Source organism: Blastomyces gilchristii (assembly GCF_000003855.2).
Source record: "Blastomyces gilchristii SLH14081 genomic scaffold supercont1.9, whole genome shotgun sequence".
NCBI classification, from domain to species: domain Eukaryota; kingdom Fungi; phylum Ascomycota; class Eurotiomycetes; order Onygenales; family Ajellomycetaceae; genus Blastomyces; species Blastomyces gilchristii.
In genome coordinates this window covers 574381-598576 of record NW_003101674.1, presented here as the reverse complement: position 1 = coordinate 598576, position 24196 = coordinate 574381, and the positions used below count along the sequence as shown (strand labels likewise).

The window sequence follows — 24196 nt, the reverse complement described above, 5'->3', positions numbered from 1 at the left end:
TTTTCCCCTCTCTATACTCCTCTTCCCACAAAGCCTCTCGTCCTCGTCTTCATCCCCTCCGTACCTTACTGAACGCAGGCACAAACTACAAACCGAACGAACAAATATTAGATAGATCGTTCATACACGCTACATCCCGAACTCTAGCTTCCACTCTCATCAGAATCCATCCATTCTCGTTTTTCCACATCATCTTAACCACCCAACGATTTCCAGTTTCCAGCAGCATGATGCAGAAACCAAAAAGTGTCCAGATGCCCGTAGCGCGTGCTAGCTCTCACCGGGACGGAGAAAGAGAACCACTGCAGCAGGCCAGGGAAAGGCATGACTGTATCGTAGCAGTATATTCCAGGATTTATGGCATTGCCAAGTTCGTCTTCATCATTTTGATGGCGTATGGCGTGGAGGTATGTAGTATCGTTTCCCAGTTCATAAGGAGGGAAATACTCAGATGGACAGACACCACACAATGATTGTTTTTTCGACTAACCTTCATCATCTCCAGCTCGACAACGCGCCCAGCGGCATAAAATTCCACATCGAACAGGTCGAGGACCAGATGGCTCAGGACTCCACCGCGCAGCTCCTCCAGACCATCGAAGATCTATTCTACGCAGTCTATGCACGGCTCAACATCGAGATCACCAACTTGCAACTCTGTGGGAGCTCACCACACCGCGGCAAGAATAGCAGCTCCACGGCACAGACGGGACAGAGTCAATATCTATCCGTATCTGCTGTGGAACGATATCTCCCAGGCCCAGGCCAGGTCATCGTGATCTTCCAGGCCTGCAAACGGCTGCTCACGTCAGAGGATATCAGCGGTGTTCTTGACCAAGAGATCATCAGCATGAAAAAGGCCGCTTATGTCCAGCATGCGGTTGAGGCCTATGTTGCGAATAACGTGAACAAGGGACGTTGTCGTCCTGCTGATGTGAGGGAGTATCGTAGGCATGTCGAGACGGTAGTCCTGGACCCCAATTCGCCCTTCGCCAGAGAGTGGACGGGTCTGGACCCTATTTATAAAAGAGCGCCCAACATGGTGCTTGCCATGCTGTCAGAGAAATATCTCGGGTTCCAAAAACAAGCCGACTGGAATAGCGTTAATACCATCAACAATAATAACCTCCATGAACACGGGGCGACAGGAATGGGAAGACCAACTCCAGCTCCAACCGCAACAATGGCAGTCAAACGCCAAAACAGCGTTACCTCCTCCAGCACCACCTCCTCATCATCATCATCCGCAACACTATCAGCGCACCGCCTCCTCCCCGAACGGCGTCGCACCGAAGCAAACCGCGAAGCCGCCTACGCCATTCTCAACGGCATCTACGTCGGCGAGCACAGGCGCACCGAAGGCAAACGAGCGCTGCGCCAGTACGTCCGTGATCAACTCTGCATCTGCTCCGGACACTGTTCCTGCGCGCGCAAATGCACACTCAAAGACGTCCGTGCGTGCCCATGCAGTCCGCGGATGAGCGTTATCTGCGACGTTGAGATCGCTGGGCAGTATTATGGCCAGCCGATGTTATCAGACGCATGGGATGAAGACGAGCAACGGCGATACCAAGAGCAGCAGGGGGTGGTGATATTGGATCCGAGGCAGAATTTCTCGAGACGGTGTGCGCAGTTAGGTTGCGCGTTGTTTGCAGGGTTTTGCAGCGTCAGGAAAGGGATCGTGTTGAGCTTTTTTGAGGTGTATATGGAGGTTAAGGCTGGTGCGGAAGTTTTTCTTCAGGAGGCTCTGGCGTATCGGGAGATTATGGGAGCTATGTAGGGGAGAGATTTATTGGGTTTTATGACAATGACGAGGGAGGTTTTCATGGGGATGGTGGTTGTGATGTAAGTGCCCATTTTTGTTGTCACAATGTATTTTAGTCTTCTGTGATTTTATTTTACGACTTATGATGTAAATGGGAATTGAATCTAGGGAATATGGGAATATGGAGGTTTGAAAATGGATTATCTGTTGAAAACAGATGTTGCTTTAAAAGTCAATTGATTTTTTGTTCGAAAAAAAGAAGACAACAGAAAAATAGCTAGCTCACTTCTCTACCTATTTTTCTTTATTATTTCTTTCTTCCTGACGATAATAATGATACACAATAGCATATTCATTGTACCCAATATCAGGCTTCTGTTCAATAAATATTGCCTAATTGATAAAGAACACCCCCACGCAATGCAACCGGTGACAATGAAATGGATGCAAGCATTGAGGGGCAGGCATAACATAGGAATCAATAAAAAAGCACGCTGGACGTCATTGTCACGTAGGAAGGAGACATGGGATGGCGAGCAGGGAGTGTGTCTAGCTGCTTTGCCTTGCCTTGCCTTGCCACTGTGGATGGCCTAGGGGGGGGGGGTTGGTTGTATATATATAAATAAGGGTGTGAGAGTGGATACGCCGACACCATGGCATATATATATATACATGTATGTAATCCGGAAACACGCCAGCATTGTAGATGTGTGATATGGATTTTGGGTTGAGGTCTGTATGTATATAATAAGTCTCCTGAAGTGGAAATGGTAGTAACGTAGTTGTTAAATGTTTGTCCACAGATGGAGATGTTTGGTAACGGTAACGTAACGCCGTCTCGGAGTTTTCCCAACTCAACAACCACGTAACGAGGGTGGCTTGGCATCATCCTGACAGCATGAATAAATTGTGATAAGGCTCGGCGTATGGTATGGTACGGGTATGGTATGTATGGGTATGTATGGGGGGTTGCTCTATTTATCACATCGCTCTCCCTGCCAACTTGCTTGCTGCCAGCCTTGGAAGCAACCAGCGCGAGCCAGGCTCTGCTCCACTCCAACCGTTTCATCTCCTTTTTCTCTCTCGATACATTCTTCTTCTTCCCCTCCTTCTTCTTCATTTTGGTTCTGATAATAACAGTAAGTAATATCAGGATGTACTGACCCATCTCCCTCCGCGTGGCCAAGGCGACAGAACTCCTTTCTCGCGCTGGCATGGTCCTTAATATTTCCCCCCTCAATCGCTCCTCTTACTCTTCTATAACTTCTTCCATCATATCCCCTGCTAGACGAGCACCACCAGCACCAGCATGCTTCTCCCGTCGCAGTCTAGTCAGCTACAGAGCTACCGCACCCACCTATGGCGTCGTGACACCTCTTCCTAAAAACCGCACGCCCACTCCTCTCGCTTCCTTTCCCTTCCACTTCCAAACTGGCTACGCCCTGTGTCCCAAAAGACCTTCCCGCCCGTTCCCGCCGCCCTTCGTGTCAAACCCGTCTACCTCCTTTTCCGACCCTCTGACAACCCACTTTCGAAGTCAGGATAAGCGACCGTCCGTAAGAGGGGAGCTGATCCGGGGCTTGACGAATGGTGATGATGCAATTCTTGTGTCGGAGAACTACCTGGGTGTCAATGATGGGGTGGGAGCTTGGGCAACCAAGCCGCAAGGTCATGCAGCGTAAGAGAAAGAAGAATTCAATTCCTTTTTTGTAATGCGAAACAAAAAAGAAAGGAGACGAGAGAAAGAAAGAAAGAAAGAAAGAAAGAAAAAGAAAGCGCAAAAAAGAAAAGGGAAGCGAGGTGCCTAACCTTGTTATCTATACATATATTCTAGTCTGTGGTCCCGACTTATCCTTCACTTCTGGGCCCTAGAAGTCGAGCGCAACGTAAACGAATACTCCCCTCCCGATGTCGTCTCGTACCTACAACGCGCCTACGAACTGACCGTCGAAGCTACTACGACTCCAAATGAGTGGCTGGGCACCACAACCTCCACTACGGCTGTGCTCCACTATACCACAAATTCAGGCGCGCCCGCGCCGATGCTCCACGTAACGACGCTGGGCGATTGCCAGCTGCTGGTGATTCGCCCGAGCGAACAACGCGTCGTGTTCAAAACGGAGGGCCAGTGGCATTGGTTCGATTGTCCCATGCAGCTGGGCACGAATAGCATAGACACGCCTAAGGAAAATGCGCAATCGACACAGGTCGAGTTGCAGGAGAAGGACCTCGTCGTAGCTGTGTCGGACGGCGTGGTGGATAATTTGTGGGAACATGAGGTGATGAAGGTGGTTCTGGATAGTTTGGAGGAGTGGGATTCTGGGAAGAAGAAAGATGCCGATATGTTTGCCGATCAGCCTGCTGATGGAAACGGTGGGGTTGTCTATGCTGCCCGAAATTTACTCCAGGCTGCGAAGGCGATTGCGCAGGATCCGTTTGCGGAAAGTCCGTACATGGAGAAAGCTATAGACGAGGGGTTGACTATCGAAGGGGGTATGTTGTTATTTTTCCCACGCCCCGTGGGAGGGCGCATGGACAAATTTTCGGGGTTGGACCGTTGCTAATCAGTGGTTTAGGCAAGATGGATGATATCAGTGTGGTTATTGGAAGGTGTATGAAGCGGAACCAATGAATGTTTCCACGTCATGTATCGTATTCTATTCGATACAAGAACACTATGGTCGGACTACGGAATTGCAACCCCAGAGGACTCACGCAAAAGGGCGTTGACGACCCCCTATTCCCCCGCCACCCAGAGTTGGTTAATCCCCGGTTAGATACAACCACTCTTTCGAGCCCCGTTTCTCGGTAAATCCTAACCCCATCGCCTTGTATTCCTTTAATATCATGCTGACTTTCTCCGTGTTGGATGTTCAGGCTATTTAAATCGAGGCTGTGTAACACGCAACTCGGAGTACAACGGTGAACTAACTAAATGATCACCCTGATGGTCGTCCTTGGCTTCCATCGGAATGACCTACCCAGGTCCCCATAGTCTGCGGCTATTGAATATATATACAACCACACGTCCCGTACCCAAAAAAGAGACGACGAGGACCCGTATATTGGGTTTAAGCCTTTTTTTTTTCTTTTTCTATCTTGATGGACCGGGAACTAAGCCTTCACTCCCTCTCGAGTGACGTGATTATTTTTATACTCTATTTGACGTATCTTGACGATGAGAATGATTTATGTGAGATAGCTTAGAAAAAAGGGAAAATAGTTTTTTTTTTTTTTTTCCCAATAATGTTTAATTATTTATTATTATGAATTATTAATTTAGAATATTCACTTACCCTGCCCACACGGCGGCTATTTCTAGTATTTATGGTTACTGTCATTTTTTGAAGAAGGCTTTATGAACTTTTGGAACATACAACTAGGATTTATGTGAGTAGCGATATAATAGTTAGTCACGTTGACTTTGACTTGCTCGATATATTTTCATTCATCTGACATGATTTCAGGTATACTGCAGAGTAGTTATCTAACTAAATTCTCCTCGAGGAGTGTTTCAGGCCAGAGGTTGAAGGTTCCAAGGAGGCTTTGATATTCTCTTTCCAACACATGCTGCAAATTGTAGATCTGCCTTACTGAATTCAGATTTAACCCTGGACCTATCCCGCTAATATCTATATCTTGGAAGCTAACGTGCAGTTGAGTTATAAAAATATATCAAACAACAATCATCCACCATCCATTGCCTTCTTGGTGTTTTTTGTAGCTAGATAACCTATTTAGAAATTCTCGACTGCCCTGCTTCGTTGCGTAGGACGAGTTTCGCATCCTGGCTTCTCTTTGTAAGTAATTTAGGTGCAGAGATGATCAAATGTAATCATTGCTATAGACTAGACCTCTTTATTGAGAGATATATTCGTTTCAAGGATCTTTGTTAACCAAGTCCAGGCGATACAGTCGAAGGGGCCCGGTTACATTCTCACTTCCGACAAGACGAGGACAGGACACCTTGGTAGCATGAGAGGCATCGGCAGCCTGCTCGTTTCTGAGAAGATGCGGACTTCATCATAACGTCGGGCCAAGGTCGTTGCTTGCTTGAAGCTACTGAGCTGATGCGAGGTGCGAATGGCCGCACGTGCCTGTGAATACGGTTTTGGGAGCCGACTTCGCCAACCAGTTTGGAAAAGTTGGGGGGGGAGGGGGGGATAATGGCCCAACCGGAGTTTCCGGCCGCTGGGTCGTCCGACGAAGCCTCATTGCTTGCGAACTTCAGCAGTCTCAGCGACATGATCGCGAGTTCTCGAATCCTTGGCATTGAGTGAACAGCAGCACGTCGACGTCCATAAAGCCAGGCCGTCCCAAATGCCATCGGGCTTCTTGGAAGAAAGTGTGTGGTTGGCTGTGAGTTTGTACGCGTTTCAAAGAAAAAGTAAGCAAGGCCTAGGCCAACCAGCGGACAAAGAGAAACCAGCGTTCAGCATAAGGTCGAGCCAGCTAGCGTACTCGTTGACATGGACATGGGCGTAAGAAGACTTCCACAATTAGTATTTTAGAGATCGTGGGTTTAGTTTAATTGCTACTGCTTGAACTTCTTCTGTTTCTCCTTCATGATGTTGGCCAGCTTTGTGACTTTCAGGGGGTTTCAATAATTCCTTAGTCCTCAATCTGGCCTTGCTTTTTGTCGGTAATATATTGTTTTCTTCCCTTGTCAACGGAGTTTGATAGTTTCTAGTTTCTGCATTGTTCAAGCTGGCTGGATATCTTCAGTTGATATAGGGCTGAGATCCACAAACGGTTAAAGCCGAACCAAATTTGCGCTAAACTAGATTAGGGTAACAACCTAAATTTTTCTCCTCCGTTTCTTGGCATCGAAGATTTCCAAGTTGGGAAATAATTCAGAATCGCTGGAGCGCATTGGCCTCATACCTGAGCAGTTCACCTCGTCTTCTTGTTTTCCCAGAGCACCAACTTTCAGTACGCCGAGATTGAACCATCACAATGAGGGCAAAACGGTCAAAGAAGTATCGCAAGCTCATGCACCAGTATGAGCTCACATTTGGTTTTCGCGAGCCATACCAGGTACTTGGTACGCGTCGGCACCTCCCCCTCCTCCCCTTTTTGATAATTCCTGCGTGGAAAAGGACTAACCGATGTGCACACAGTCGATTCGAATTTTCTAAGAGCTGTCTACTCCTTCAAGATGGATCTAGTTCCCGCCCTCGAGCGAACGTTACATGGCAAAGTAAAGCCATGTAAGTATCCTCATTTTTACTCCCTTCCCTTTCTCCATCGAGAGCAATATATACTTACAACGGAACGTTCTCCCTATCTTTAGTTATTACGAAGTGTTCCCTCGCGGCCGTCATGGCTTCACCGTCCACCCAACAATATCAGCAATCAATCGCCCGACCTAACGCGCGCCCTCCACAGCTCCCACCACCCACGATCCTGCCCCTTCGCTACTGCTCACATAACGAAGACTCCAAACCCATCGACGAAGTCGACTGTCTTCTTTCTCTATTATCACCTAATGCAGAATTGAAAAAGAATAAAGAACATTATATATTGGCCACGGCAGACCCCGAGCCTACTAATTCCCATACCCAGAAATGGAAATCCATAGCTGCGACTGCACCCGAGCCGCCGACAAATTATCTGCGGAAGGGTGCGCGGCAGATACCTGGCGTCCCAATTATATACGTGAAACGATCTGTGATGGTATTAGAGCCCCTGAGTAATTCGTCAGAGGGAGTGAGGGAAGGGGTTGAGCGGGGGAAACTGAAGACTGGTATCACGAAGGTGATGCCGGGAAAGAGGAAAAGGGCTGATTCGGAGGAAGGGGAGGATGAGGATAGATCAGTGGCTACAAAGGAAAAGAAGCAGAAAAGAGTTAAAGGCCCAAATCCGTTGAGTGTGAAGAAGCCAAAACCCAAGGCTAAGCCGAGTAGTAGCAGTGGAGGTGAAAAGAACGAAGATGGAAGACCTATCGAGGCGGAACAACAGCCTACGCGCGATTCAAAAGATGAAAATACCAAGGAGCTATCGAGTGGTGGCGGTGGATCGACAGTGAAAACCAAGAGGAAGAGAAGACATAAGTCCCATAAACCGGATAAAGAGCAACAGCCCGGCATGCCGCAACTTGGGGAGTCGCTTCCTGTTGAATCGTGATGTTTGACGGAATAAAAATGATTTATAATGTGTAATATTCAATTGCGGCGTACTTACCCCTCCTGAGGAGTTACATAGCAGTATTCTGGAAAGTGGAAATTTATAATCCCGTTTGGACTAAAGGGTATATATATTATATACATGTATAAATACAATAATTACTGAGAGCGACAGGCGGTGGATTATTCACACAGGAATATATCCCTGCATTTCCGATCAATCGTGCTTGGAGAAGAGAGTCCAACAAATAAATACATCTTTGGAAAGGATTAGATTGGAACCAGTGGCGTACATATTGCAAATCACATATGACCAAACGCCAAAAACACCCCCAGCTCTGGATATGTCGTTCGTCCTGAAAAATCGACTCCTCCCTCAACTGTTCCCAATGGACCATGGTAGGGCTGTAGTATAAAATGCTTCTCCTCACAGCTCATCGTCCTTCTTCCATACCTCCTCAATCCGTCTCCGGTCCTCCCGCGCCTTATCCCGATTGTTTTGAGCGCGCCGATATCTTTCCGCTCCGAGACACCGGTTTACCTCTCGTTTGATTTCATTGCACCCGGCAAACGCTTTGTGGAGGAATCCCTGAGCATGGCATTTGTCGAGCATGGTCATAATCTCCGTGCAATCTAGATAGGAAAGAAAGGAGGAAATGGGTCAGTTACTTCATTAGGGATAATTTGGACTTGACCTGGGGAGGGGATGGTATTGGGTGATGGGATGGGTGGGGTGAAAACGCACTGGTATTATCTTTGGTGTGGAGGTGAGAATGCATTTTTTTGTTTATATAAAACGGGTCTCGCCGCCTTGGGCAATGATTTGGTTTCTCAGCGAATGGATTAAGGAGTAAGACGTCGGTATTAGCGGAGTTGCGGGAAGGTGTTCGTTGCATTGCTTGATGGTTTGAGACGAACAGTTCTCTCCGCCGTCCATTTGGCTTTAGCGCCAAGCTTCCGAATATTCTGCCAGGCGGTGAGAGAACGGTTTGTCCCGCACATGCATAGTAAAAAAAAAAAAAAAGTTGAGCGACCATTCGGGGTCAGCAAAAAGCGGAGTGCGGTAAGCGACGTTCTTCTTTGGATATTTATTTTCTCTATTCCGGAGTTATTATTTTGTAACTAACTTCAGGAAGAGGAAGTGTTTTATCCCTTCGAAACAGGCGTGCTAAGTAGGGCTTTTCACCGCTCCTCCTTCTCCCCTGCCCGCCATATTCTTGCAATAATTTAAATATCACCCCCGTAAATTTTCACCTTCGAAGTCCTGCGAGATGTCTATGATAACAGCAACTACATGGGTGCGCCGCGGTGTGGCTGCGCCATTCCCAGAAAAATATGAAATCGACGAAGAGGAGATCAATCGAATATCGGAGCTCGCGAAGCTTCAGCTCGAGGGTGCGAAGATGGATTTAAAACAAGCGCAGAATAAAAATGGCAAGGACGAGATGGAAGTGGAAAAGGAAGGGGAAGAGGAGGTTGAAAAGAATTCTGCAAAGTCAAGTGGGGAGGGAAAGGGAAAGGAGAAGACAAACGGGTACATTTCTCCCAATGCTCAGGGGTTCGCGTTCGCTTGCTAACTCATGTCTGTGTCTAGCAGTGATGGCAAGAAAGGCGATAGCATCGATGATGACGATCTGAAGGAATACGACCTCGATAATTATGACAGTGACCCTGTAGATGAAGATGGCGAAAAGGTCACCATGTTCGGAAATATCAGGTCGCTTGCGTACCACCAACCTAACGAGGAGGATCCATATCTAGTTGTCCCAGAGGGAGTTGACGATGACGAGGACGACGAGAGAGAAGAGTTACAGATTCTACCCACGGATAATCTTCTTCTGGCCGCTAAGGTGGAAGATGAAGTCGCACACATGGAAGTCTATGTCTACGAAGACGAGGCAGATAATCTCTACGTACATCACGATGTCATGTTGCCAGCAATCCCATTGTGCCTGGAGTGGTTGGATATACCCGTTGGCAGGAACTCAGAAAACAGAACGTACGGCAACTTTGTCGCAGTAGGCACGATGGAGCCAGATATCGAAATCTGGGACCTAGATATTGTGGACTGCATGTATCCAAATGCCATCCTAGGCCAAGGCGGCCAAGAGGAAAGCTCGGAGGCAGGCACGAAGAAGAAGAAGAAGACGACAAAGCCCAAGAAAGCGAATGACGAGTACCATGTGGACTCCGTCCTTGCTTTGGCAGCTAACAGACAGCATCGCAACCTTCTCGCGTCCGCCTCAGCGGATCAGACTGTCAAGCTATGGGACCTGAATACAACCAAATGTGCAAAGTCTTATACCAACCATACCGATAAAATCTGTGCCTTGGACTGGCACCCGAAGGAATCAACAGTCCTTTTAAGCGGGAGTTACGATAGGACCGTTGTAGCTGCTGACATGAGAACCCCAGACGCGAAGGCTGCTAGATGGCGAGTTGAAAGCGACGTCGAGAACGTTCGATGGGACCCACACGATCCCAATTTCTTCTATGTCACCACCGACGGCGGGATGGTGTACTGCCACGACGTCCGACAAGCGTCCGCCCAGCCAGAAAACCCAAAGGCAGTATGGATGCTACAAGCGCACGACTCATCCGTTTCGTCCTTCGACATCAACCCAACTATACCTGGCTTCCTCGTTACTGGCTCGACTGACAAGCAAGTCAAGCTCTGGAACGTGCAGGATAATAAACCCAATATGGTTGTTTCGCGGAAACTTGAAGTTGGCAAGGTCTTCTCCACAACGTTTGCGCCAGATCAGGAGGTTAGTTTCCGTCTTGCGGTTGCGGGGAGTAAAGGGGTGGTGCAGATCTGGGATACGTCTACGAATGCAGCTGTGCGCAGAGCTTTTTCTGCGCGCTTGGGGCCCTCAGCGGGGGAGGAAGTTAGGGAACGGATGATTGGCATATCACAGAATGACAGTGATTCTGATGATTCCGATGCGGCTGAGGGGGGTGGGGAGATGGGTCAAGATGGATGGGAATCCATCGATGAGGATTAAGATCTTTTTTATATATAATTTGTTTCCTTTATCACCCTTCCTCGGGTTATTTACTGCCTTTACCACGGAGCATTTTACGGAGTTCATCTGGATATATACAATTTTAAAATTGCGATTGCAATGAAAAGAAAAGAAATAGTTACACGATTTGATTAGCCCCTTTTTCTTTTACATTTTCATCTCAATCTTCTGCGCGCGCACATCTCCTAGATTGTTCTTCCACTCCAAATGAAGGAACAATGCCAAAAGTCAAAAGATTCTTGAAGCTCTTGCTTCTATGTTCTTGGATAAACCACTTCCCACAATATTCCCTTCCCTTGACTGCATTTCAAAGAACCTTGGAACAACGCCAATTGCTATAGCAACTCAACCACTATTTGTTCCGTACACAGGTCCTTTCAAAATGTTTATTTGCCCTACCACCTCCACCGCCCTTATCTTTTTTCCATTATTGAATTCATCCCATGTCCCCCAACAATCTAACCAGTTTCTTTCTTTCTTTTTTTTTTCCCCCCCATTATGCCAGTTGCAAAGTAACTATCATACTGGCAAGTACCTAATGCTACATTACTGTCATTTGCACTGCTCTAGACAAGCAAAGCAATAACTGTGCCACAATGAAGTCTATATAGAATGAACACGATGCAATGATCCAGGCGAATGATTAACCCAAGCTTTAAAACATATTTACTGTGTTTCTCATGGAACCAGAGCTGGGCCTGCATGCATATACATGTATATTGAGTAGATCATCCCAGTGATCAGTGCAGACAGGCTGACTGCTAGCAATTAGCTTATCAGAGAGAAACAACAAGATTCAGAACAGAAGAGATGAGTATGATTTCTTCTTTACTTTCTAAAGTTCCATGAATGTTCATTCACCTGGACTTGAAGTGTCTATTTTAAAGCTTGATATATACAGTGTATGTCTGTGTCTGTTTGTGTGATAGTTTTTAATTGTAATGTACATGTACATACATCATACATGTACATAAATGCAACATGTTACTGTAAGAAGTTTTATGCATGCACACATCTTAATCTTATCATCAACTGACATATTTTCTTTCAGTAAAAATAATAATACTGATGATGAGACAGAATGTAGTATACAATACATTCTCTGTGTCTTGCATTCATAGATCACTCAGAATAATATTTCTCTGTCATACATATCTTCAATAATATTTTAAACTGAATATTCAACATCTTTTCAAGATTCTGTTCACTCTGAGAGTTCTCAAATGTACAGCATATGTAGTTAAGATCTGAAATACAAAGATGTGAGTGATATTAACATGCAACTTGTAAGACACAGTTCAGTATACATTAGCACTCTGTGTGTATAACTTTAACTAGTTATGCTTTGTTATCTGAGTTAGTTATGTATGTGTACTCTTATGAAAAAAATACTTGGTAAAATTTTTCACTATTTGAAAAATGCATGGAGATATAAATATAGATATTAAAAAGTCTTGCATATTTTTTCAGAGAAAAGACAAGTATAAATAATAAAATATAACTTCTGATTATTTTTATTTCTATTCTTATTAGTAGATACATAGTAAGTTAATAATAACTGAACAAGAAACTTCAATTCTCAATAATTTTCTCCAGTTTCAAGGTGTGAGATCTTCTCTCTTAGTTATTTTTATTAAATCTTTTCTCAACTTCTTCCCTCTCTCATGAATGTTGTTTGACTTCAGCAATGTTCAAAAGTGACTGGTGAAAGCAAGAGAGTACTGATCATCAGTAGTTATAACAGAAACAGTTGGTGTTTCAAGATGAGATTCTAGCCTGTTTCAAAGATCAGCCCGCTCAGTCAAAGTAGCTGAGGAGAGAGAGAACTTGGGCTTCTATCATTCTTTTAAATTATTTAACTGACTAAATTACTTTTACTAAAAACTATTTTTTATATAAATGAATCAAAAACATCTTTTCTACCTATCACTTCAATGTTGTTGTTGTTGTTGTTGAAAACATATTTTACTTTTCTATGAGAAAGAATAATTCTTTTAACATCGGAAAATTAAAAAATTAAAGATAAAAAAATGTCTCACGGTTCACCGCCAGGTGATGTGAAGCGCCGTGTGTGTGATGGCTGATGGTGAGCATTGAGCAGAAGCTTATGCGGAATTTCTCTGAAGAGGATCCACGGGGAGAGGAGTGTGTATAGAGGAGAGATGAAGGTTGAAGGTATATCTAGCTATAGAGAGAGAGATATATATATATATATATATATATAAATTCCGAATACAGTGAGATGTTGGATGTTGAGTGCTGATTCTACGTTTCGCTAACCTGAGTTTTGAGGTTGGTTGGGTGGAAAAATGATGAAAGAGGTTCAGAGACGTAGCTCAGGGGAAAGAAACCAACGGATTTCCTGCGACTTTCTTGATGTATGTGATTATTGTTGTTGTTGGTTGGCACTATGTCAGGCATTGCTAACATGCATAAATATACATTATATTTATAGCATCAGAGGTAAGAGGAGGAGGAGGAGGAGGAAGGAGGAGAGAGAGGTGGTCAGCAATATTTGATGAGACCCCGGGGATGACAATGAATATTTTTTTCTTTTTAACTTCTTTTTTTAGTCTCAAACTTTTCCACTTTCTTTTTCGCTCGGTGCCATCATCATACCAAGGTAAGTTAGATTCGGAAGTCAGATTACCGTCCTGCAGAAGAAAAGCTGACTGGACCAGGTCAGCAAACAAGAGATATTTCTCGGAGCGAAAAGGAGAAAGGAATTCTCGGCCAACGCAGGCTCGCAGAAAGTGCTCTCAAGGAAAGGCAAAAGAGTGGAGTGGAGTGGAGTGGGGAGAGTTTGAAAATAATGATAATAAGGACTTTCTGCCAGCTTGTTTTCCAACGTGGCAGATCGACACCTAGGTTGAGGCGTTTTTGCCTGAATTCGTGGAAAGGCTTTTGAGTGGCTCTTTTTCTTTCTTTTTTCCTTTTTTGGTCGGGAGCGAGCCTAAAAAAAAAAAAGAAAAAGAAAAAAAGAAAAAAAGAAAAAAAGGGTTTGTTTTATTTTTTGTGGTTTTGTTTTTCGTGCTCGAAGATGCAGAACATCGAGCATAAATAGTTAATTAATACTAATAAAAAGCGCCATAGCTGCAAAGACCGCTCGGACACATTCCTTGCCCCCCCCTTGCGTTAACTACGGAGGAACGGAGCAACGGAGTATGAATGGAGTACGGATGGCAGAGTAATAAGAAGCGAGCCAAGGGCGGGACGAAAGTTTGAATATGGTGTCAGTGGTCAGGCACAAGGAATTAAACCTCCACGCCAGGCCCGTTGGTCCAGGGGTGTTGGTAACGGGGTTATCTAGCCAGTCAACTCTATCTAAAATACTCCGTACACATTCTAATAAATATTTAAAAAATTAGAAGTGTTTTTCAGTGTACTACACTATCCTTCTGGAGAGCAACTACTCTGTAATTCTCATCCTCAATATATACCTGTGCGTATTGAATATTGTAGTGTGTACTATGTTATGTATTTTAGAGTGACATGACTAGAATTTTTGATTTTCCTTTTCTGTCCATGTTCAGCATTTTTCTAACCACGTTCAACTAGAACCGTCCAAGGCCAATCAACACAGGCGCTGGCGCATTTTTGAAACTCCGTAGAGTTTGCCCAAGTCGCGAAAAGTTGTGCATGATTGCTGGCGCCTGACAAAAGTCACAACAGCGACAAGGGCCAACGTCCAATGGGGGCGAGGATGGCGGGGGCCCGCCCAGGGGCCGGGAAGCATTTTTGCAGCGGAGGGGTTGCTTCTCTTCTGCGAGTGGTTTGGCTGGTTTGACTGGTTTGACTGGTGGACGTGACCGGTTGCAGAAGAGAGGGAGGAAGGAATCAAGAGGAGTCGGCGAGCGGAGTCGTCGAGGAAACACGGTTGACGGTTGAGGGGCCAGGGGCGGTTATCTTAGCGGGTCCCACTATCCAGAACTGAGAGCTGGCATTGGCTGCTGGCATTTGGCTGGTAGGCTGCGATGGAATGGTTGCTGCCCTGCCAAGAGGCCAAGAGGTTCCATGGTGAGGATAATGTTTGATTTGAACCTTTGGGGAGTTTCGACTTTCGACTGGCATATGTCAGTGATATGCTTCACTCCTGTGTGGGATAGCGGCGCGCCCAGAATCTAATAAGTGCTAACCCCGCGCGCGCCCATCAGCAACGAGTCAACGCAAGCAGCCAGATGATCCATGCCAGATCCACGCCTTGTCGCTGTCGCCCGTAACTAACTCAGTCAAACCCAAACCCCTTTCGCTCCCTCCCACTCCCATTCCCACGGGCCAGCACTACTACACTACTACTCTACTCTACTCCTGGGTTTCAGCAGCAAGTGGTGCGCTTCCTCCTCCTCATCCTCCTCCTCCTTCTATCTGTCGTTTCTTCAATAATCACCTTCCTTCGTCGTCATTTTCTGTCCTCTCTCTCATATCCACACTCTCTTACTCTTCTCATGCTGTACATTTTGTGGAATATTTGACTTCACTCTCCTTATCTTCGCTTCTTCTTCTCACATTCCTTCTTTCTCTGGTCGTCGTGCGTCCTGGTTGTCGCCCACTCCTTTTTCTACCCACCTCTTTCCCCCTTCTCCCCCTCCCTTCTTTGGCCAACTGCGCGCTTCTTCCTCGTGCATCAGCCAAAACCAACAAAACTTGCAGAGCATCAACCCTCCTCCTCCTCCTCCCCCCCCCCCTTTCCATTCATTATTCTTTGATTCATATCTCTTCCAACTCTCTGCGCCGCTGTTGCTTTCAGCCCTTTACATTGACCCAACTATCCCTCCTTTCAAACCAGCAGCTGGACTACGCTCTTCTGCCTCTTCCGGCAAAATACACACAAGTACCTAGTGTACCCCATTTCCAGGAAACATATAGCGTCTCGTGGATCAATCGACTTCTTAGTTATTTTTTTATTGCCAAACCCGAAACCCGAAACCCGCTTGCGTCGTGGTTTGGGGCTTATATACCCCTTGATTTTTTTTAGTTTTTCACTTCTTTTCTACTTGTATTTGTTGTTTCGGTTTACATTTATCCTTCTTTTTATCCGACGGTTACGTCCACCGGCGTGTGTGGGGGATCGATAACTCCTGACATCTAAAAAGGGAAGCGCAAACCCTCCCCTCGCATAGGTGGTTTGTCGTTCTCACTGCGACATACAATTACATCCACCAAAACCACCGAACTCCTCAAAATAGGCCCCGATTTGTCTTTTAACAGATCAGAGAAGTTGCTCATGGCGACCTCCACTATGTCCAGCTCACTGAGCAGAGCGTTTACCAAGCGCCAGCAGAAGCCAGTCGTTGTTTCCGCACCCATGCCATATCGCGAAGGCCAACAGAAATTCGCTGCGGGAACAATCAAACGAAAGGATATCTCTTTGCCAGTGCGATTGTTGTCAACCACAAACCTCCTCGCATACAATGCGCCTGATCTCCCCAAAGCTAAATCTAAAATCAATAAATCCCAGCCATCGCCAGAATTAAAAAAATCCTCCGCATCACAAGCCAATTCGTCGTCCTCCTCCTTCCGCTCCGGTTCGGACTCAGATATTACAAACCCATCTTCTGCATCTTCATCCTCGTCTTCTATTCCCTCGCCTTCGCAACGCTCCGGCACCCCAATCACCTCTCCAGACCTGTCGACCGAAGAAGCTTCACCCATCACACCAGAACCGAATCATCTCTCTGGTTTCTTCGACTCTCCCAAGCGCTCCAACTCAACACACCACTACACCCGCTCCTCAACCTCCTCTTCCATCTCCCAAACCCCAAAGCTCCCCCATCGATCACTATCGCATACAAAAAAATCTCATCAGGAATTAGCTCGCCAGAGATCAATATCTAAAGACTCAACCACCTCCCTCACCCACTCCCAGTCCGTATCGAACTCCCACTCCCACTCTCTCAGTCGCAGCCACAGCACCCAAAGCAGTACCCGCTCCTCCCGCCTCAGCCAAGAACGACTCCACCAGGTCCCCGAAGACTCCGCACCCAACTCCATCTCCACCGCTCAACAACCACACCCTTTCGGCAAGGAGCTGGAGCAGGTCAATGAGGTCGCAGAGGAATTTGCTACAGTGCGGAACGCTGTGATTGTGGAGGAGGAGCAGACGCTGGTGCAGAAGGGATTGTATAAATTTGCGGTGGAGGACTATATCATGGAGATTGAAGGGCTGTATCGGAGTACTTTTGATGATGTGGTTGGGTATAGCAGTGGTGGGAAGGGATATCGTGGGAAGGGATATGGTGGTGATAGTGAGAGACTGGTTCGCGGGAATGCATGGATATAGGAACACACGAAGAGAAATTTTTTTTTCTAGAGGAGGAATATGCTGCTTTCATTTCCTCTTCTGCTTATGATTGACCGCTTGATGGACGTTTTTTCTTTTCTTTTTCTTTTTTCTTTTTTCTGTTGTTGACTGTGTTCTGCCATATTTCTCTTGCCGAGCGTTTTCCGCCCATCCCATCCTCCTTCTCCCCCGTCATCTGGTTGCCCTTCGTTTTTAAACCAGCTGGCTTTTTATTTTATCTAACCTACTTATCTATGTATCTTGATCTGATTCCATTTGACCGATCAATTGACCGATCAATTGACCGGGCTATTGACACGCATGTGAAATATTTACATTATATCCCCCCAAATCGTCGCTTCAATATATCTTGTTTTACCATTTCTTCTTTCTTATCTTCTCCCATGTATCTCAAATTGCAAATATAGGTAGCTACGTTTTACTTTTTGACCTCCCCATGATGGTATAAGCATAGTTCTCACAAAAAATTTACCACCCCGCTTTTCACTCCGTTTTCGACTCCCTCTTTTCCCCCTCCTTATTCCTTGTTTAATCTGCTCATGTATTGAACCTTGTTCTTTGGCTCATTAGATTTGAAAGGTTAGGTATGTACTGCGTATGGTTATGGGTGGGTGGGTGGGGACTCCTTCTTTTTTATTATTTCTATTTCAAGTTTCCTGGAACAAAATTGCTTCAAAGCAGGCCGGGGGCCGGACCGTTGATTCTGAGAAGAGGAATCAGAAAATATGGTTATCTTATTAACTAGCTAGCTCAGCTAGCTAGCAGCTCCCTGATGATCTACACACATACAAAAATTCGCAAATCAATTAAAAATAAAACCTTGTTTTGTGTGAACATTTGATATGAGAAAAAAAAAAAAAAAAAAGAAACAGAATCCTGTTCTTATTCACCTCTCTATGTGACTTACTTTCGCTAAACTCCACAGGAGGTTTGTCAAAATCAAGGTATAAAATGTGGTTAGTTAAGGTTAGGTTAGGTTAGGTTAGGTTAGGTTAAGGGTTAGGTATAGTTAAATCCAACCCGTTTCATGTTGTTGAAGTTTCAGTCAATCTCAGTCTTGTCTTTGATTTCAGGGCCAGCAAGGGAGCTCGCGACATTGATTCTCCAGTCTGATTCCGACGACACTTTTTTTGTGTCCGGAGTAATTCGCGGGGATTTTAATAATAATGACTACGGAGTAACTACTTCGTGGCAGTTTAAAAGGAGGCTGGGGCGCTGGGTTTTTTTTGTTTTCTGTTGTGTTGTGTGTTTGTGTTGTTGTTACACGGCGGCAGAAATGGAGGAACCATGTATTATTTATCAGCGATAATGTCAATGTTCATATATATATATATATGTGTGCGTGTGCGTGTGTGTGTATGTATCTTGCTTTTCATGCGCCATATCAGTACAGTACAGCATGGAGTGCATCCCCCTCAGATCTAGAGAAGGGCAATTGATATTGTTTCTTCTTGATTTTCACATCATAGTTTGGTCTTGGCTGGAGGGAGGGGGGAAATTGCCTTGCGTTCGTTGTGGTTCGTTGTGTGAGGGATAGGCAGCAGGAAAAAAAGATGGGAGAGTTACGGACGAGTTTTCTTTTCTGTCTATTATTAAATATTCTATTCTTCCTGGAACCTGGAATGGAATATTAAATGATTCGTTTCGCGACAAAAAAAAAAAAAAAAAATTGAGACCGACCACAAATCAATTATACTAACCCGATCCGGTAAGGCGTTGAGTCCTGCCCAACCAACCCGGAGATAAGAATCTTGGCTTGGCATAGGGTTTCCAAGTCACGTGGTTATATGGCACTGAGCCCCGCCCGCCCGGGAAAAGAAGGAAAAGAAGGAAAAGAAATGCAGCAAAAAGTACTCTGTAGAAGAGATAGAGATGATGAATAGTTAGTATAGAGAAGGGAAAAAAAAAAGATATTAGCATCTGTCTCAAATGATGGCTTGAAGAAAGCATCCCCCGCTGTTAAAATGTGAAATATCAGGGGGAATGAATCAACAAGAGGTTAGAAAAGCTTCTCACCGCCTTTGCGAATGTGGGTTAACGTAAAACTAATTTACTGCCAAAAAAAAGAAAAAAAAAGAAAAAAAAATATTTCTTTGGTTGCCACGCCCAAACCTCCAAATGAAGTGGAAGCCCACCAAACACCGGCGACGAAGAGATAAACCCTCCCTCCCCTCCTATTCCTGTCCATTTTTTTTTTTTTTTTTTTTTTTTTTTTTTTTTTTTTCATTTTTCATCTTTTATTTTTTAGCTGGATTTCTCAATCCCTCATCTCTTCATGTCACATACACTTCACTATCTAACCATCGGAACTGGAGGGGGAATAAAACGAAAATAATATGATTTGCTTATTGCCATTTCTCAAGTAAAGCTCCTCCTCTACTCTCTCCTCCCACGGGTCTTCTCGACATCTCTGGATATTCGCGAATCCCAGGAAAAGGAGGCAGAATAAATAAATTAAATCTTTTGTGTACAAAATATAAAAATCATATTAAATCGGGAAAAGGAAAGGAACGAGGAACAAGGACACTTCGGAAGAGCGGGGCGTTTGGTTTTTTTTTTTTTTTTTTTCTGCCTGCAGCTAATTGTTGCTCTCGTCTGTCACACATTCACTCCTATCCCAGCCTTTTGATATACATTGGACTTCAAATTCTGATCTCCATCACTGGAGGTGGAGGGGGGTGTGTGTTGTGTCCGTCCGGTTGCGAGTTGTTAAATAGACGGCTTGCATCCCTACTTATTTTTCACCGCGGTTCATTTCCATCCCTATTTAACGGCGAAACCGCTACTCTGGGCAAGATCAATCATACCAACTCCCCGCCTAGCTATAGGCATCATAGCGACACGCACAAAGACCAGCAACCAACAGGAGACAGGAGAGGAGAAAAAAATAGCCCACTGAAATGGTCTCTGCAGTTCCCGTCCTCCTTGCTCCGACTGTGGTGAACCCAAGAGCAATGCCAACCCCTTCGTCGAAGCTGAAACCTTCAAAGTCTATCCTCAAAACCTCTACGTCCACACCCGCTACGAGCACAATTGGCCAAAAGCGCAAGAGGGTCGAGATGGATATGTCGTCGGGCAGCATTTCGGACTTGGGGATTTCATCTGATGATCTGGACGACGAGGAGCAGGGCGGCACCAGTCCTGTGACAATCCCTTCTTCCCCCGCGAAGAAACGGGCGCGCGTCACGTTTGAGATGGATATGCCGAATACGAATCACAGACAGCAGCGGCGGGATGAAGAGGCGGAGCAGCACGGTATTGGTAGTAATAATCCTGGGCCTGGACCTGGACCTGGAGCTGGTGCTGCCGCTGCAGAGAAAAGCATAGCGATGGTGCGCGAGGAGGTCCGTCGAGCCATCCAGCGCCATTTGATGGGCGACAGCGAGGCGTATGACCGCGTCAAGGAGATATTTACGGCGGATCCCAAGGAGCTGGAGGATGATGGGTCGCCTGTGTATGACCTGCCGTCTCCGACGTCGTTGAGGAATCACTTGCTGGGTCTGTTTTCGAACGTGTCGGCGCTGGATGGGAGCTGTAGTGGGCTTGTGCATGCGGTGTTGGGGAGCGAGTGGCTTGGGAGAGACGAGGGTTACGTTAAGCTCTTTGTGAGGTTTTTGGGCACGTTGGCGGCGGCTAGGGGGACGTACTTGAATTCTGTGCTGAGGGTTTTGGTGCATGGGTTGAGGCAGGGTGAGTGGATCATCTTCCTTTTTTTTTTTTTTCCCTGGCTGGAAATAATAATAATGGCGTGGCTAACTAGAAACTATTTGTATTTTTAGTTGGTCCTCGCGTTGGAAAGCTGCCCGGATATCCCGTTGTGTACCCGTCGGAGATCTACGCTAGAGTTCACATGGCCATTAGATATATCATTCAGCTTATCCCCGCCGGTAGCGGTGCTTTGTCGCCTCTGATTGCGTCCAGCTTCCCCTATGATACGGACACCGCGAAGGCGCATATCGTGTATACGCGGAATATCATCAAAATCATTGACTACGCCCCCGAACTACGTTCGGATATCCTTGCTCTCGTCACGGAAAAGCTCGTGAAGATTGATGTACAGTTCCAGGTGGATTTGGAGGATGCAGATGAGGATATTGATGATGACAACCCCGTCGCAATGTCCTCGCCGGAAGCAATAGCATTAGGCGATGAATACGACGATGAGGATTCGGATACGGAGACGATTGCCAGTGAGGACGACGATCTAAGCGATATCGAAGCTCAACGCGCCAAACAACGAGTAGACACGAAGCAAAAGATCGACTTCATGATCGACATTCTATTTGAATACTACTCCGTACCTTTCAACTATGGCACAGTCGACGAAAAAGAGACTGCCAACGACCTCCTCCTTTCACACTTCCAAACCATAATCCTCCCCACCTACCGCTCCCGCCACACCCAATTCCTTCTATTCCACTATTCGCAATCCTCTCCAATCTTCATCGACCGCTTCGCCACCACCTGCGTGCAGATCATCTTCTCCAAATCCCAACCAACCATCATCCGCCAATATGCTGCCGCATATCTCGCCAGTTTCGTCGCCCGAGGCGCCCACGTCTCCAGCGAAGTCGTCCGCGACGTCTTCGACCTGCTCGGCACACATCTCAAAAACCTCCAGAACGAATACGAACCCACCTGCCGAGGGCCCGACCTGAAACGCTACGGCCCTTTCTACTCCACCGCCCAAGCCCTCCTCTACATCTTCTGCTTCCGCTGGCGCGACCTCACCACCGCCGCGCTAGAAGCCGACATCACCATCACCCCAGCCTCCTCAGACTGGCTAGACAACCTCGACCTCGACGACGCCCGCTTCCCGCCGCAGATCAAAGACGTCCTCCACCCGGCCATCAACTCGAAACTCAACCCCCTCAAAATCTGCTCGCCCGCCATCGTCTCCGAGTTCGCCCGCCTAACCCACCACCTCGGCTTCATGTACCTCTACTCCCTCATCGAGACGAACAAGCGGGTCCGCATCTCCTCGTTCCGCAGCCTGACGGCGCTGGCGATGGAGTCGCGCTTCGGCCACGTGGAGCGCGAGACCAAAGCGGATGACGACATGGGCCCGCAGCTCGATGCGTATTTCCCGTTCGACCCGTATCATCTGCCCAGGAGCCGGCGGTGGGTTGTCGGTGATTATTTGGAGTGGAGGGGGATTCCTGGGGTGGATGATCGGAAGGATGAGGATGAGTTTGATGATGATGAGACGTCGGATGCGAGTTTTACGGGGGATGAAGGGGCGGATAGTGAGGAGCAGGGGGAGACGGGGACGGGGACGGATGAAGATTGAAATTATTTTATTGGCTGATTTTATGTTATGATTCTCTTCCGCCCTTTGATGTAAAGAGGGAGGGGTTGATTGAAACCTTGCATTACTTTATAATGGAGGCAAAAATATGAAAGACGACATGGCACGCATTGGACATTTCTAGGAAGGTTTTGCTTGCTTTGGTTGGGTTTGTTTATTATTATTAATTTTTTTTTTTCTGCTTTATCCTCTCTGGATTTATTTACAGCCTCTTTTTAACCCTATTTCCCTCTGTATTTTAGCGACTCTTTTTGTTTTTTTTTTCCCTCGATATTTCTTGTTTACTCAAACATCTATTCCAGTCTCATTGGCCTTGTGTTATCCATTTCTCTTTTATTTATCTTTTGTGGGAGGGGAACAGTCCCCTTTTCATTGGTTTATGTCCTTTTAAGTCATGGCATCATGGCATCATGAGCAAATAGCCTGGCTGGGAACAGATGAATGCACCTCTTTATGAACTTTTACAAAAAGAATCGCAAGTTATACCTTCTTTTTTTCAAAGAATATGATTTAATATATTATTTTTTACCATTTATCAACTGTCAACTCCTGCGATCTCAAACTAAACATACTGTACATAATATACATACATACGCAACGGGTAAAATAATTAATCAAACGAACGAACCCAACCTAGGCTCAAAATCCCTCCCTCTCTGCATCTCCCCTCTCATTTTCGTTTCAATCCCCAAACAAGTTATTCCTAATCTCCTAGGCCAGTCGGACTGAAAAGGAGAAACAATTAAGGGTACCCAGGTCGCCAGGGAAAGAGTAAGAAAACCGAGAATGAAGTAAAGGAGTCAAAGAAAAGCCCCATCTATAGTGTAGTAAATAGTATACACCGCACAACCAAAGAAACAACCCAAACCCCTATTCCAAAAAAGAAAATCTACAAAGATTCAACCTCATCTCCCCGCGGGCCCCCTCTCAAAAATAGCCCCCATCTCATAACACGCCTGTCTATACAAAACATCCACAGCCCCCTGATCCCTCAGCGGATTCGGACTCTTATCCCACGCATGCGGCTGGCTGGCCACCATCATCGACCGCACCTTCTTCCCCATCCCTTCCAGCCGCTGCGCAAACTCCTGCCCTTCCTCGAGCAGCATGTCCCACTCGCACATGTACATGAATATGTTAGACGGCAAGCCTTGGTGCAGCATGTCATCGGAGGCGTGGATGGGTGAGGCGAAGGGCGAGGCGCGGTCGGTCAGGTCGGGCAGGTAGGACTCGTCGAAGAGGGTTGTGAGGAAGTTTGGGAGGCATTTGTCTGGGTTCCTGGAGCGGCTGCTGCGGACTTTGCGGGTTATTACGAAGTCGAGGATGGGGTACCAGGAGAAGATGCTAAAGGAGTTGGATTTGGGGGAGACGGGTTGACTGGTGGTGGGTTGGGTGGGGTTTCTGGGGAGGAGGTGTTGGTTTGAATCTACGTGCCCGATGTCGTCGTCGCTATTATTGTCGTTGTCTGGAACGCACTGATGCTCCTGCTGCTCCTGCTGCTGCTGTTGCATCATGATGCGGTGACGTAAACGCAGCGGGACGTGACGGCCAGGATTCCCGCTCGCTGAAAACCCCGTCACGCTCACGCGAGACATATCGAGCGAGAAACGCCTGCGCGTGGCTTTCGAGGTAGAAGCAGCGCATCAACGGCATCGTCCACAGCAGCTGGGA

The 24196-nt window shown here is 46.4% G+C and overlaps 10 protein-coding genes across 12 annotated transcripts; 7 read left to right on the top strand and 3 right to left on the bottom strand.

The window, feature by feature from the left end:
* Positions 1–84: 84 nt before the first annotated feature.
* Positions 85–2090, top strand: BDBG_04525 (uncharacterized protein). The gene is made up of 2 exons (XM_002624615.2): positions 85–407; positions 506–2090. Exons 1-2 carry the CDS (start codon positions 228–230, stop codon positions 1778–1780), a joined length of 1455 nt encoding a protein of 484 aa, XP_002624661.1. The 5' UTR covers positions 85–227; the 3' UTR covers positions 1781–2090.
* An 889-nt stretch (positions 2091–2979) lies between these two features.
* BDBG_04524 (uncharacterized protein) lies at positions 2980–4397 on the top strand (the record flags this gene model as incomplete). The annotated part of the gene is made up of 3 exons (XM_031721710.1): positions 2980–3443; positions 3600–4258; positions 4342–4397. The coding sequence occupies 3 exons, from the start codon at positions 2980–2982 to the stop codon at positions 4395–4397; spliced, it is 1179 nt and encodes a 392-aa protein (XP_031578555.1).
* Positions 4398–5118: 721 nt separating this feature from the next.
* Positions 5119–6477, bottom strand: BDBG_04523 (uncharacterized protein). Its single transcript, XM_031721709.1, has one exon. It carries the CDS (start codon positions 6090–6092, stop codon positions 5703–5705), a length of 390 nt encoding a protein of 129 aa, XP_031578554.1. The 5' UTR covers positions 6093–6477; the 3' UTR covers positions 5119–5702.
* On the top strand, positions 6470–8428 carry BDBG_04522 (uncharacterized protein). The gene is made up of 3 exons (XM_031721708.1): positions 6470–6809; positions 6886–6975; positions 7059–8428. The coding sequence occupies exons 1-3, from the start codon at positions 6722–6724 to the stop codon at positions 7889–7891; spliced, it is 1011 nt and encodes a 336-aa protein (XP_031578553.1). The 5' UTR covers positions 6470–6721; the 3' UTR covers positions 7892–8428.
* BDBG_04521 (uncharacterized protein) lies at positions 7879–11161 on the bottom strand. Its single transcript, XM_002624611.2, has 2 exons — positions 8636–11161; positions 7879–8523 (listed from the first exon to the last, which is right to left on the bottom strand). The coding sequence occupies exons 1-2, from the start codon at positions 8925–8927 to the stop codon at positions 8318–8320; spliced, it is 498 nt and encodes a 165-aa protein (XP_002624657.2). The 5' UTR covers positions 8928–11161; the 3' UTR covers positions 7879–8317.
* On the top strand, positions 8905–11397 carry BDBG_04520 (rRNA processing protein Pwp1). 3 transcript variants are annotated; one of them, XM_031721707.1, is made up of 3 exons: positions 8905–8953; positions 9027–9424; positions 9488–11397. In XM_031721707.1, exons 2-3 carry the CDS (start codon positions 9162–9164, stop codon positions 10893–10895), a joined length of 1671 nt encoding a protein of 556 aa, XP_031578552.1. In that variant the 5' UTR covers positions 8905–8953; positions 9027–9161; the 3' UTR covers positions 10896–11397. The 3 variants fall into 3 exon arrangements, with proteins under 3 accessions (XP_031578552.1, XP_031578551.1, XP_002624656.1); XM_031721706.1 differs by having other exon boundaries at positions 8905–9424; XM_002624610.2 differs by having other exon boundaries at positions 8906–9424; positions 9485–11396.
* A 1905-nt stretch (positions 11398–13302) lies between these two features.
* BDBG_17135 (uncharacterized protein) lies at positions 13303–13811 on the top strand (the record flags this gene model as incomplete). The annotated part of the gene is made up of 2 exons (XM_031724921.1): positions 13303–13539; positions 13598–13811. Coding segments are annotated over exons 1-2 (303 nt in total), but the record flags the coding sequence as incomplete, so codon positions are not given.
* A 1159-nt stretch (positions 13812–14970) lies between these two features.
* Positions 14971–18066, top strand: BDBG_04518 (uncharacterized protein). Its single transcript, XM_031721705.1, has one exon. The coding sequence runs from the start codon at positions 16141–16143 to the stop codon at positions 17194–17196; it is 1056 nt and encodes a 351-aa protein (XP_031578549.1). The 5' UTR covers positions 14971–16140; the 3' UTR covers positions 17197–18066.
* A 1233-nt stretch (positions 18067–19299) lies between these two features.
* On the top strand, positions 19300–23335 carry BDBG_04517 (RNA polymerase I-specific transcription initiation factor RRN3 family protein). Its single transcript, XM_002624607.2, has 2 exons — positions 19300–20907; positions 20997–23335. The coding sequence occupies exons 1-2, from the start codon at positions 20118–20120 to the stop codon at positions 22505–22507; spliced, it is 2301 nt and encodes a 766-aa protein (XP_002624653.2). The 5' UTR covers positions 19300–20117; the 3' UTR covers positions 22508–23335.
* On the bottom strand, positions 23000–24196 carry BDBG_04516 (lipase). The gene has a single exon (XM_002624606.2). The coding sequence runs from the start codon at positions 24118–24120 to the stop codon at positions 23431–23433; it is 690 nt and encodes a 229-aa protein (XP_002624652.1). The 5' UTR covers positions 24121–24196; the 3' UTR covers positions 23000–23430.